A 13,194-nucleotide genomic window follows, 5' to 3' on the forward strand; every position below is an offset into this window, starting at 1 on the left:
AACAGAATCTGAATTTTTGACCTTCAGAGTCCTAAATATGAATGGCAAAGTAATTCAAAAGTCTTGTAAAAATGTCTAAAATTTTTCCAAAGACATTAAAATTCCTTTCATCCTAATAAGAGATGCAGAGGAAGGAGCACTGGGCATGAAATAATCCTGCACAAGAATTTATTTCATGATAGAGCACTTTTTGGCTAAATGTCAATACGTCAGAAGTTAGACGTACATGTGAATCACTCTGATAACTTCAGTGCTGTACATAATACTGGAGGATTAAATTAATTAAGTGAATAAGTACAATCTTTTATAATAATATTCTATTTGCATTTTTTTTTTGGTGAGAGAGAGAATCCATAGAATCCATATTTCAGGGATGACATCCATGAGGTAAAGAAAACTGAAGATAATAATAATGTTATTATTTTTACATCCCACTAACTAATTTTGACGGTTTTTGGAGATGCTGAGGTACGAGATTTTTGTCTCACAGAAGTTCTCTTAAATGCAAATAAATCTATCAACATGGGGATGATGTATTTGAGCATCTTCAAATACCACCAGACTAAGCCAGGATTAAACCTGCCAAGAAAACTGAAACCAAGAATTCAGTTCCCATGCAAAAACCAACATTTCTTTATCACTGAGAGGAGTAACAATATTAAATAATATTAAAGAATATGCCTAGACACATTCAATAACAGGCGATGCCACCTTCCCTAGTACACTGTGCTTGAAATACAGTAGAAGATTGAGGTGGTAACTAAAAAATTGTTCCATTAATAACAATGTCTAGGGCCCAGATGTTTATGACATGTCATTTTTTCTTTATATTATTTCCATGGAAAATAGAAGTTAAGCATGATTTTATCTATAGTAACTAAACTTATGCAATTTTCATGAGTCATATAAAGTCATATTTTGGCTTTTACAAATTTTTTTTGTCATTTTCCCCTGCAAATTTTTGTATTTTTGTCATATTTTTATCTTTTTTATTCCATTTTCACAAACCTGCTTGCAATCATCTCAAAGATGGATTTTTTTACATCTCCTAATTGTTGTCTGTAATTTCTTACAATTATCTTCCTTAGAAATGTGCATTTGTGTGAATTATGAGAGTAAGCTGTACAGAAAAAGAAAGTGACAGATGCAAAGAAAGCAAAAGGACAGTTTAGAATAGCTACTGTCAGGTTTTGTGCCAAGGACAACTGCTTCTGTAAATAACTAGAATTGTCTTCACGGGGGTTCCAAAGGAGAAGGAGTGATAGAAAGGTAGGTGGGCTCAGTTACTGCACAGATTTTTCTGTATGTGTGTTTGATCGTGAATACTCTCAGTTCATTATGCCTAAAACTGATGGTTTGATAAGTGAAAAATTTGGAGACATGTATTTCAGTACAAATGGCACTATTCTGTTCTATAAACCAAACCAAACCAAACCCCATGGCACTACAGCCCTTGAATGTTAGCCTTTCCAAGACTAAAGTGATGTCAGTAGGCCCACAGTATGATATGAATGTTAGCCTTTCCAAGACTAACGTGATGTCAGTAGGCCCACAGTATGATATGAATGTTAGCCTTTCCAAGACTAAAGTGATGTCAGTAGGCCCACAGTATGATATGAATGTTAGCCTTTCCAAGACTACAATGATGTCAGTAGGCCCACAGTATGATATGAATGTTAGCCTTTCCAAGACTAAAGTGATGTCAGTAGGCCCACAGTATGATATGAATGTTAGCCTTTCCAAGACTAAAGTGATGTCAGTAGGCCCACAGTATGATATGAATGTTAGCCTTTCCAAGACTACAGTGATGTCAGTAGGCCTACAGTATGATATGAATGTTAGCCTTTCCAAGACTAAAGTGATGTCAGTAGGCCCACAGTATGATATGAATGTTAGCCTTTCCAAGACTAAAGTGATGTCAGTATGCCCACAGTATGATATGAATGTTAGCCTTTCCAAGACTAAAGTGATGTCAGTAAGGAAGAAACCTAAGAATACTGAATGTCAGGTTGGGAATACAAAACTCAAACAAGTGGATCATTTCAAGCATTTAGGATGTGTATTCTCCCAGAAGGGTAGTGCATAAGTGAGATTTAGTCAAGGTGCAGTAAAGCTAATGCAGTGAGCTCGCCAAGGATCAACAGTATCTGTAAGGAAAAAGTAAGCTTCCTGATGAAACTATATTTACACTGGTCTGTTTCTGGACCAATTCTGCTGTATGGGAATGATAGCTGAGTGGACTCAGGATACCTTGTGCATAAGTTAGAAGTACCAGACATGAAAGTAGCGAGAATGATCGTTGGTACAAACAGGTGAGAACAATGGCAGGAGGGTACTCAGAATGAGGAGATAAAGGCCAAGTTGAGAATGAACTTGATCGATGAAGCTGTACGCATAAACTGGCTTTGGTGGTGAGGTTATGTGAGGCGAATGGAGGAGGATAGATTACCTGACAGAATAACGGTCTTGGTTAGGGTGGGTAAGAGAAGTAGAGGGAGACCAAGACAATGATGGTTAGACTCAGTTTCTAATGATTAGCAGACTGAATGCTGAAAGGCATAACAGTCTACAATGAAGATGTAGGTTCTATGATTCTTTTATAATTGTTGGTAATCCTGTTATTTTACCCTTTCTCTCCCTTCCTCTCTCTTTCTCTCTCTCTCTCTCTCCCCCCATGTGTGCAAGTAAACATACAGTTCCCAATTTCCAAACAGAATAATTTATGCATACCATTACAACTGAACAAGTATCTGATATACTTCTGTGGCAACACTTACTCCAATCATACTGCGCAGATAGATGTGTTGAGGTTTTTTCTTGAAATTTGTGTAGTTCCACCAGAAGATAGCAAAGTTTACAGCAAACCACAGGGCCTAAAATTGTAAGAAGAGAAAGACTTATCAGGAAGTCTAGTCTCATAAAAAGCATGAATAGAAATAACAGAATATTAATAAACATCATGACATGTCACTGTAGGAAGACAAAGCACCAGAAAGAGGAGACAGGAACAAACATGAAAACATATAGGACAAAGGCAGTCTCCACACTTTCATATACTACCATGTTCACATAGATGGGCTCTCTCCTCCTAAGACCCACTCCTTCTCTATCCATTCTTTTGAAGCTCCCGGTGAGGTCTTTCCTGCTTCCCAGCTTCATCAGGAAGGTGGACATCAACACTAATAATAATGATGTTATTGGATTTATGTCCCGCTATAGTCCAAATATTTAGTAAGTGTCCTGTGCATCAGTGGTGTACGCTGAGTCCAAGATGTGGGCTACCACTTGACTTAGGTTACCCCTTTTCAATAGTTGATTTAGTAAATGCCAAGCCTTTTAAAAGTTTTGAGCTGCAGCCAATAGCCAACTGAGTAGCCTGCTGCGTTGTCAAGGCTGTTTCAGAAGCTACCGTCCTGGCCTCGGCTACTGTCAATATTCAAAACCCGATCAGTGGAGATGGTAGCCTAAGGTTTAGAAAATTAAAGTCCGGTTTTGTGGTTAAATGGATAGAATGCTTGCCTTTGGTCCGATGGCCCCGGTTCAGTTCTCAGAATCAACCCCCTCGTACTGTTAAATCCCCTGGCTTGGGGACTTTTGTTTATGACGTCTTCGTCATTCATTTCATCCTCATTAGGTCACCACCAATCCTACACAGATGCCATGCAACATTATTATTATTATGATTATTATTATTATTATTATTATTATTATTATTATTATTATTATTATTATTATTATTATTAAATAACAATTTTGAATTTTACAGCATTAGCAGAGGTCATACATATCGTTCACTGGTTTATTAACTTCCTCGGGAGATCAGTTGTGCTGTCCGACCCATGATCACGGGTTCGATTCCAACCAACAAAAGAGAACAATACACCTGAAAGATTGCATTTCATTTTAGCAGATCTACCTATAAAAAGAAAACTATATTACTCTTATAACAGCAGCCCTGTAGTGTCTTCTTACAAGGATGTAGACGTAACGGGAGTGAAATGTCAGCACTCTGTTATCTATGAGTATAAGGTGAGGAAGTATATACGATGAGGAATGCATGGCTGTTAGTTAGCAGTGGCGATCTGATAGACCGAAGCCTAGCACACCTATCCCCCTGGTCCCCGCACCTATCGGGCATACATCAGCAAGCCACATGAGGTTAGTCGAGGAGAGAGGGACGCAGAGTCTGGGCTGCAAGATCACTCTCTGATGCCTTGCTCTCAGAAATATGTGCGACGTTTTTTCTCATTGCTTTGAAGTTTTGTAAATGGAACAATGTGTCAAATGCTTACATTAAAATGTGCTTTAGATTTCCATCGTTCTCATTTGAGGTTTGGGCTTCACCGATAGCCTTGGTAGCCCTCAGTATATGCCACTGCTGTGCATGTGGTAAGGGGCAAGGGAGGGGGTCTGCCTCATCTCCCATTCTTCCCGCTGCCCAGTCTTTGTGTACACATTATGCTAAGCTGACATTAGAGTGTGTTGAGTTGGATGATTGATAGACTCCTTGCTTGCTGATAGGTAAAGTTACTTCCTTGCACAGTTTCAATACACATGTTTAGGTCTATATTTTGGTTTGGTAATGATATAAGTTTATACACTGACTGACAGAGCAAATGCAACACCAAGAAGGAGTGGTTCGAAAGGGATGAAAGTTGGGGAAAAAACAGAGACGGCACGGACGAATAATTGATGTTTATTTCAAACCGATATGCAGGTTACACAATGCGCACGGCATCGACTCAGTAGGATGTAGGACCACCACGAGCGGCGATGCACGCAGAAACACGTCGAGGTACAGAGTCAATAAAAGTGCGGATGGTGTCCTGAGGGATGGTTTCCATTCTCTGTCAACCATTTGCCACAGTTGGTCGTCCGTACGAGGCTGGGGCAGAGTTTGCAAACGGCGTCCAATGAGATCCCACACGTGTTCGATTGGTGAGAGATCCGGAGAGTACGCTGGCCACGGAAGCATCTGTACACCTCGTAGAGCCTGTTGGGAGATGCGAGCAGTGTGTGGGCGGGCATTATCCTGCTGAAACAGAGCATTGGGCAGCCCCTGAAGGTACGGGAGTGCCACCGGCCGCAGCACATGCTGCACGTAGCGGTGGGCATTTAACGTGCCTTGAATACGCACTAGAGGTGACGTGGAATCATACGCAATAGCGCCCCAAACCATGATGCCGCGTTGTCTAGCGGTAGGGCGCTCCACAGTTACTGCCGGATTTGACCTTTCTCCACGCCGACGCCACACTCGTCTGCGGTGACTATCACTGACAGAACAGAAGCGTGACTCATCGGAGAACACGACGTTCCGCCATTCCCTCATCCAAGTCACTCTAGCCCGGCACCATGCCAGGCGTGCACGTCTATGCTGTGGAGTCAATGGTAGTCTTCTGAGCGGACGCCGGGAGTGCAGGCCTCCTTCAACCAATCGACGGGAAATTGTTCTGGTCGATATTGGAACAGCCAGGGTGTCTTGCACATGCTGAAGAATGGCGGTTGACGTGGCGTGCGGGGCTGCCACCGCTTGGCAGCGGATGCGCCGATCCTCGCGCGCTGACGTCACTCGGGCTGCGCCTGGACCCGTCGCACGTGCCGCATGTCCCTGTGCCAACCATCTTCGCCACAGGCGCTGCACAGTGGACACATCCCTATGGGTATCGGCTGCGATTTGACGAAGCGACCAACCTGCCCTTCTCAGCCCGATCACCATACCCCTCGTAAAGTCGTCTGTCTGCTGGAAATGCCTCCGTTGACGGCGGCCTGGCATTCTTAGCTATACACGTGTCCTGTGGCACACGACAACACGTTCTACAATGACTGTCGGCTGAGAAATCACGGTACGAAGTGGGCCATTCGCCAACGCCGTGTCCCATTTATCGTTCGCTACGTGCGCAGCACAGCGGCGCATTTCACATCATGAGCATACCTCAGTGACGTCAGTCTACCCTGCAATTGGCATAAAGTTCTGACCACTCCTTCTTGGTGTTGCATTTGCTCTGTCAGTCAGTGTATTTTGTTGTGGTAGACTTTAAACTGTATACTGTTCACCTATTAGACTTTGCATTCAGGAGATAGTGGGTTCAAACCACACTGTTGGCAGCCCTGAAGAAGGTCTTCTGTGATTTCCCATTTTCACACCTTATTTAAGGCCATGGTCACTTCCTTCCATGTCTTAGCCCTTTCTTATCCCCTTGTTACCATAAGACCTATTTGTGTCAGTGAAATGTTAAAAATAACAAAAGCTATTAGACTTGTTAATTGTTCAACTCAATTGGGAAACATAATGTACATGACTTTAAAGTCCTTTCCAAACCTGGGAGGCCTCTGTGAGGGCAGGCATGCGAGATTCTTTACAGAGTACGTGAGCATATGAAAGGTACGAAAAGAGAGTTTGGACTGAAACTAAATGTTGTGCAAACAGTTGCAGAAGCCACAAGCATGGGAACAACATTAGTGAAAACTATAATGAAAAAGGGAGTGTTGAGTAAGGTCAAGGGTGACTGGCAAACAGGGAAAATGAAAGAAACGAATTGCTGTTGATTTCACAACGGCAGCTCTTAGGAGGAAAATCCATTAATTTCATGCTGTATGGAAAATACTCTAAAAGTTCTGTGCACTGCATTAGAAGAGGATGACATGGTGAAGTGCAGTCCATCACATTTGCGTAAATTAATGCATACTTCAACACGCTGTTGGAAAACAATGTCAACCCAAGGTGAAGTTCATACTGTAACTGAGAGACCGGAGATCGCAGAGTGGTGAGTTAATTACTTCAGGCAGTTGAAGACTTTAGGAATGAAGGGAGATGTGTTATATTTATCAAAGAGACCTATCTCCATCTTCACATGTCGCTTCCAAATGCTGGCAAGGGGTCGAAGAATTAGGAGTTTATAGAGAATTCTAATTTTCTCACTGACTGATTGCAAAGCGTGGTGATGTTTGTATATATTGTATATAATGTATATATTGTATATAGTGTATATATTGGTATGTTTATATTGGTTAAAAAGGTCCCAAACCTTGACCTAAAGGTTGTTTACAGGCTGAAGATGCCCAAAATAATGGGTGAAACATGTACCTGACCAAATAAGTCTACATAAAATCAAGTAGATAATAACCACATTAAACGTGGAAAGTATTGAATAGGTGTTTTTTATTAAATTATCCTTGATATCTATGCCTAACATACCACTTAGTCGAGCAGCTCTTCTTCTTTCTTTCAATTCTTCCCAACCCAAACACTGAATGGCGTTTATAAAAGTAGGAAAGATCACGATATGAAGATACAGTTGGAATTCAAGAGGACAAACTGGGGAAAATATTCATTTATAGGAAGGGGAGTTAGGGATTGGAATAACTTACCAAGGGAGATGTTCAATAAATTTCCAATTTCTTTGAAATCATTTCGGAAAAGGCTAGGAAAGCAACAGATAGGGAATCTGCCACCTGGGCGACTGCCCTAAATGCAGATCAGTATTGATTGATTGCAACATTTTTGTAACGCTACTCTTTTGTCGGAAATTACCCAGAACAAATCGAGCTGCTTTTCTTTGGATTTTTTCCAGTTCTTGAATCAGGTAATCCTGGTGAGGGTCCCATACACTGGAACCATACTCTAGTTGGGGGTCTTACCAGAGACTTATATGCACTCTCCTTTACATCCTTACTACAACCCCTAAACACCCTCATAACCATGTGCAGAGATCTGTACCCTTTATTTACAATCCCATTTATGTGATTACCCCAATGAAGATCTTTCCTTATATTAACACCTAGATACTTACAATGATCTCCAAAAGGAACTTTCACCCCATCAATGCAGTAATAAAAACTGAGAGGACTTTTCCTATTTGTGAAACTCACAACCTGACTTTTAACCCCATTTATCAACATACCATTGCCTGCTGTCCATCTCACAACATTTTCGAGGTCACGTTGCAGTTGCTCACAATCTTGTAACTTATTTATCACTCTATAGAGAATAACATCATCCGCAAAAAGCCTTACCTCCGATTCCACTCCTTTACTCATATCATTTATATATATAAGAAAACATAAAGGTCCGATAATACTGCCTTGAGGAATTCCCTTCTTAATTATTACAGGGTCAGATAAAGCTTCACCTACTCTAATTCTCTGAGATCTATTTTCTAGAAATATAGCAACCCATTCAGTCACTCTTTTGTCTAGTCCAATTGCACTCATTTTTGCCAGTAGTCTCCCATGATCCACCCTATCAAATGCTTTAGACAGGTCAATCACGATACAGTCCATTTGACCTCCAGAATCCAAGATATCTGCTACATCTTGCTGGAATCCTACAAGTTGAGCTTCAGTGGAATAACCTTTCCTAAAACCGAATTGCCTTCTATCGAACCAGTTATTAATTTCACAAACATGTCTAATATAATAAGAAATAATGCCTTCCCAAAGCTTACATACAATGCATGTCAAACTTACCGGCCTGTAATTTTCAGCTTTATGTCTATCACCCTTTCCTTTATACACAGGGGCTACTATAGCAACTCTCCATTCATCTGGTATAGCTCCTCCGACCAAACAATAATCAAACAAGTACTTCAGATATGGTACTATATCCCAACCCATTGTCTTTAGTATATCCCCAGAAATCTTATCAATTCCAACCGCTTTTCTAGTTTTCAACTTTTGTATTTTATTGTGAATGTCATTGTTATCATATGTAAATTTTATTACTTCTTTGGCCTTAGTTTCCTCCTCTATCTGGACATTATCCTTGTAACCAACAATCTTTACATACTGCTGACTGAATACTTCTGCCTTTTGAAGATCCTCGCATACACACTCCCCTTGTTCATTAATTATTCCTGGAATGTCCTTCTTGGAACCTGTTTCTGCCTTAAAATACCTATACATACCCTTCCATTTTTCACTAAAATTCGTATGACTGCCAATTATGCTTGCCATCATGTTATCCTTAGCTGCCTTCTTTGCTAGATTCAATTTTCTAGTAAGTTCCTTCAATTTCTCCTTACTTCCACAGCCATTTCTAACTCTATTTCTTTCCAGTCTGCACCTCCTTCTTAGTCTCTTTATTTCTCTATTATAATAAGGTGGGTCTTTACCATTCCTTACCACCCTTAATGGTACAAACCTGTTTTCGCATTCCTCAACAATTTCTTTAAACCCATCCCAGAGTCTGTTTACATTTTTATTTACCGTTTTCCACCGATCATAGTTACTTTTTAGAAACTGCCTCATGCCTGCTTTATCAGCCATATGGTACTGCCTAACAGTCCTACTTTTAAGACCTTCCTTTCTATCACATTTATTTTTAACTACCACAAAAACAGCTTCATGATCACTAATACCATCTATTACTTCAGTTTCCCTATAGAGCTCATCTGGTTTTATCAGCACCACATCCAGGATATTTTTCCCTCTGGTTGGTTCCATCACTTTCTGAATCAGCTGTCCTTCCCATATTAACTTATTTGCCATTTGTTGGTCATGCTTCCTGTCGTTCACATTTCCTTCCCAATCGACATCTTGTAAATTCAGATCTCCCGCTACAATCACATTTCTTTCCATGTCGTTTCCCACATAGCTGACTATCCTATCAAATAATTCCGAATCCGCGTCAGTGCTACCCTTTCCCGATCTGTACACTCCAAATATATCAAGCTGCCTATTATCTTTAGAAATGAGCCTTACACCTAGAATTTCATGTGTCTCATCTTTAACTTTTTCGTAGCTTACAAATTCTTCTTTCACCAGAATGAACACTCCCCCTCCCACCCTTCCTATCCTATCTCTACGATACACACTCCAGTGCCGTGAGAAAATTTCTGCATCCATTATATCATTTCTCAGCCTATCCTATCATGAACACAATACAAGATCTGGTTCCTCTCTTGCCATACCTATAAACCGCACTGCTGTGTACAACCGCTCCTTCATAATCTCTGTGTCTAGGTCATCGAATTCGCTACCTGCGAACATTAGAGAAAATCCTTCTTATCGCAACTTTAAAGTGGCTTGCCGGGAGCATTTGCTGGGTAGATCCCGCTGACTTGCTGGATAATTGTTGAGTGAATGAAGGAATGAATGGGATGAATGAATGGATTACTGCAGTTACATAATTTAAGTGTACGTTATTTTGTGTATTTTAAAATTAAGGATTCTTTCATTATTATTATTATTATTATTATTATTATTATTATTATTATTATTATTATTATTATTATTATTATTATTGCTATTAGTATTATTTGTTTTATTTGTATTCGAAATTATAAGTTATGTATATGTATACTCATCTAGTGGTTAAGTGTAAGAGATGGCCTTGAGCCCTAACTTCGCCACCAATAAAGGCATTATCTATCTATCTACTAGCAGTTACGCGCAGCTTCGCTCGCGTGGATTTCGTAATTCGATAAAAGTAATCGTTCCTCGGCACTGTACTGACACATTATCTGAAAATCCTTAAAGTATACAAATTCACCGAAAAATTGAGTTTCATCTACCGCAGAAACTCTTTGTAAACCACGTTTGTGGTATTACCTTCTGGGGCTAAGACGACCATGCGATATAGAACTGTAGGCCTACATGTGAAAACAGTCTTCTCTCAAGTCGAAAAATTAAATACGTGTTTCTTTATTTTTAAAGGAGATTTCAAATACCAATTTTCACGTCTGTAACATCTTCAGTAATTGAGATATAAGTATTCCCATAAAAAGAATTCAACCCCTTTATCAGTCCTTCCCCCACCTCCATCTAAGCGTATTTTCCAAAAACAAAATATACATGTTTCTTTTTTTTAAAGGAGATTTCAAATACCAATTTTCACGCCTGTAACATCTTCAGTTTTTGAGATATAAGTATCCTAAAAATATTCAACTCATTTTTCATTTCTTTTCACCCCCGTTAAGTGTCTTTTCCGAAAAAAAAGAGGCACATGTTCCTGTATTTTTAAATGAATTTCCAAATATCAAGTTTCTTGTCTGTAACATGTTAAGTTTTTGACACATACTGTAGATATACCGGTACTCATTTTAAAAATTCACTCGCTTTTTCAATTATTTTCAGCCCCTTAAGTGGATTTTCCGAAAACAAAAAAATACGTGTTTCATTATTTTTAAAGTAGATCCCAAATACCAGTTTTCACATCTGTACGTCTGTAACACCCTGAGTTTTTGAGATATATGTATCCTCATAAAATGAATTCAACTTCTTCACTTCCTTCTACCCCTCTCCCCCCTTTAGCGGACTTTCCGAAAAGAAATACGTGTTTGTTTATTTTTAAAGGAAATTCAAAATACCAACTTTCACGTCTGTAACAGCTTCAGTGTTTAAGATGTAACTATCCTCATAAACATAATTCAACTCCTTCTTTACTTATTTTCAACATCGCCCCTGAGTCGCTTTTTCCGAAAACAAAAAGTACGTGTTTCTTTATTTTTAAAGGAGATTCCAAATACCAATTTTCACGTCTGTAACATCTTCAGTTTTTGAGATATAAGTATCCTCATAAAAAGAATTCAACTCCTTTTCCACCCCCACCCCTCCCGTTAAGTTAATTTCCCACCCCACCCCCACCTCCACCCTCAAAAGTGCGTGTTTCTTTATTTTTAAAGGAGATTCTAAATACCAATTTTCACGTCTGTAACCTTCAATTTTTGAGATATAAGTTTCTCCATAAAAAGTTCAATTTTTTCACATTCTTTCACACTCTCCCCTTAAGAGTGAATTTTCCGAAAACAAAACATACTTGTTTCTTTATTTATAAAGGAGCTTCCAAATATCAGTTATCATGACTGTAATTTCTTCAGTTTTTGAGATATATGTATCCTCATAAAAATAGTTCAACTCCTTTTTCACTGCCCCCTCCTCCCAAGTTGATTCCCTCTCCCAAAAATGTGTGTTTCTTTATTTTTAAAGAGATTCCAAATACCAATTTTCACGTCTTTAACATATTAATGTTTTTTGAGATAAGTAACTTCATACAAAGACCTCAACTAATATTTTAATTCATTCACCCCGGCCCCTTAAGTGGATTTTCCGAAGATAAAATAATACGTTTTTCTTTACCTTGAAAGGAGATTCCAAAGCAAATGTTCATGCCTGTGACATCTTCATTTAAGATATAAGTGTCCTCATAAAAATAATTCAACTCCTTTATCACCCCATCCCGCCCCCGTCCCTTAAGTTGATTCCCCTCCCCCACCAAAAGTGAGGGTTTTTTTAAAGGAGATTCCAAATATAAATTTTCACGTCTTAAACCCCAGTTTTTGAAGTTTTTGCATAAAAAGAAATCAATTTTTTCACTTCCTTTCACCCTGCCCCCTTAAGTGAATTTTCCGAAAACAAAAAATACGTTTCTTTATTTATAAAGGAGCTTTCAAATACCAATTATCACGACTGTAACATCTCATGAATATAATTAAACTCCTTTTTCACTGCCCCCCTCCTCGCAAGTTGATTCACCCCCCCCTCCCCGAAATACGTGTTTCTTTATTTTTGAAGGAGATTAGAAATACCAATTATCACATCTGTAACATCTTTAACTTTTGAGATATAAGTATCCTCATACAAATAACTCATTTTTCTATTAAGTGGATTTTCCGAAGACAAAAGAATTCATGTTTCTTTACTTTGAAAAGAGATTCCAAATACAAGTGTTCATGCCTGTAACGTCTTAAGTTTTTGAGATATAAGTGTCCTCATAAAAATAATTCAACTCCTTTTTCACCTCTCCCAACCCCTGCCCCTTAAGTTCATTCTCCCCTCCCACCAAAAATGCTTGTTTCTTTATTTTTAAAGGAGATTCCAAATATAAATTTTCAAGTATGTAACCTCAGTTTTGAGATATAATTTTCTCCATAAAAAGAATTCAATTTTTCATTTCTTTTCACCCTCTCCCCTAAGTGATTTTTCGGAAAACAAAAAATACATGTTTCTTTATTTATAAAGAATCTTCCAAATACCAATTATCACGACTGTAACATCTTCAGGTTTTGAGATATATGTATCCTCATTAAAAGAATTCAACTTCGTTTTCATCCCCCCACCAAGTTGATTCCTCCCTCCCCCCACCCCCACCAAAACGCGTGTTTCTTTATTTTTAAAGGAGATTCCAAATACCAATTTTTTACGTTTGTACATCTTTAGTTTTTTAGATATAAGTATTCTCATGCAAATAATTCACCT

The 13,194-nt window shown here is 38.9% G+C and overlaps 1 protein-coding gene across 3 annotated transcripts in view; it reads right to left on the minus strand.

Annotated features, from left to right (window-relative positions):
* Nucleotides 1-13,194, minus strand: part of LOC136856782 (NADPH oxidase 4) — a 287,464-nt gene that overhangs the window by 141,310 nt on the left and 132,960 nt on the right. For 2 of the 3 annotated variants that reach the window (XM_068224960.1, XM_067134888.2), the window contains exon 2: nucleotides 2,778-2,873. In XM_068224960.1, coding sequence (XP_068081061.1) covers nucleotides 2,778-2,873 — 96 coding nt within the window. Of the gene's footprint in view, nucleotides 1-2,777; nucleotides 2,875-13,194 lie in introns of those variants that run through there. The other variant, XM_067134889.2, reaches the window with a different exon arrangement.

Source organism: Anabrus simplex, chromosome 1, assembly GCF_040414725.1.
Source record: "Anabrus simplex isolate iqAnaSimp1 chromosome 1, ASM4041472v1, whole genome shotgun sequence".
In the NCBI taxonomy this organism is placed as follows: domain Eukaryota; kingdom Metazoa; phylum Arthropoda; class Insecta; order Orthoptera; family Tettigoniidae; genus Anabrus; species Anabrus simplex.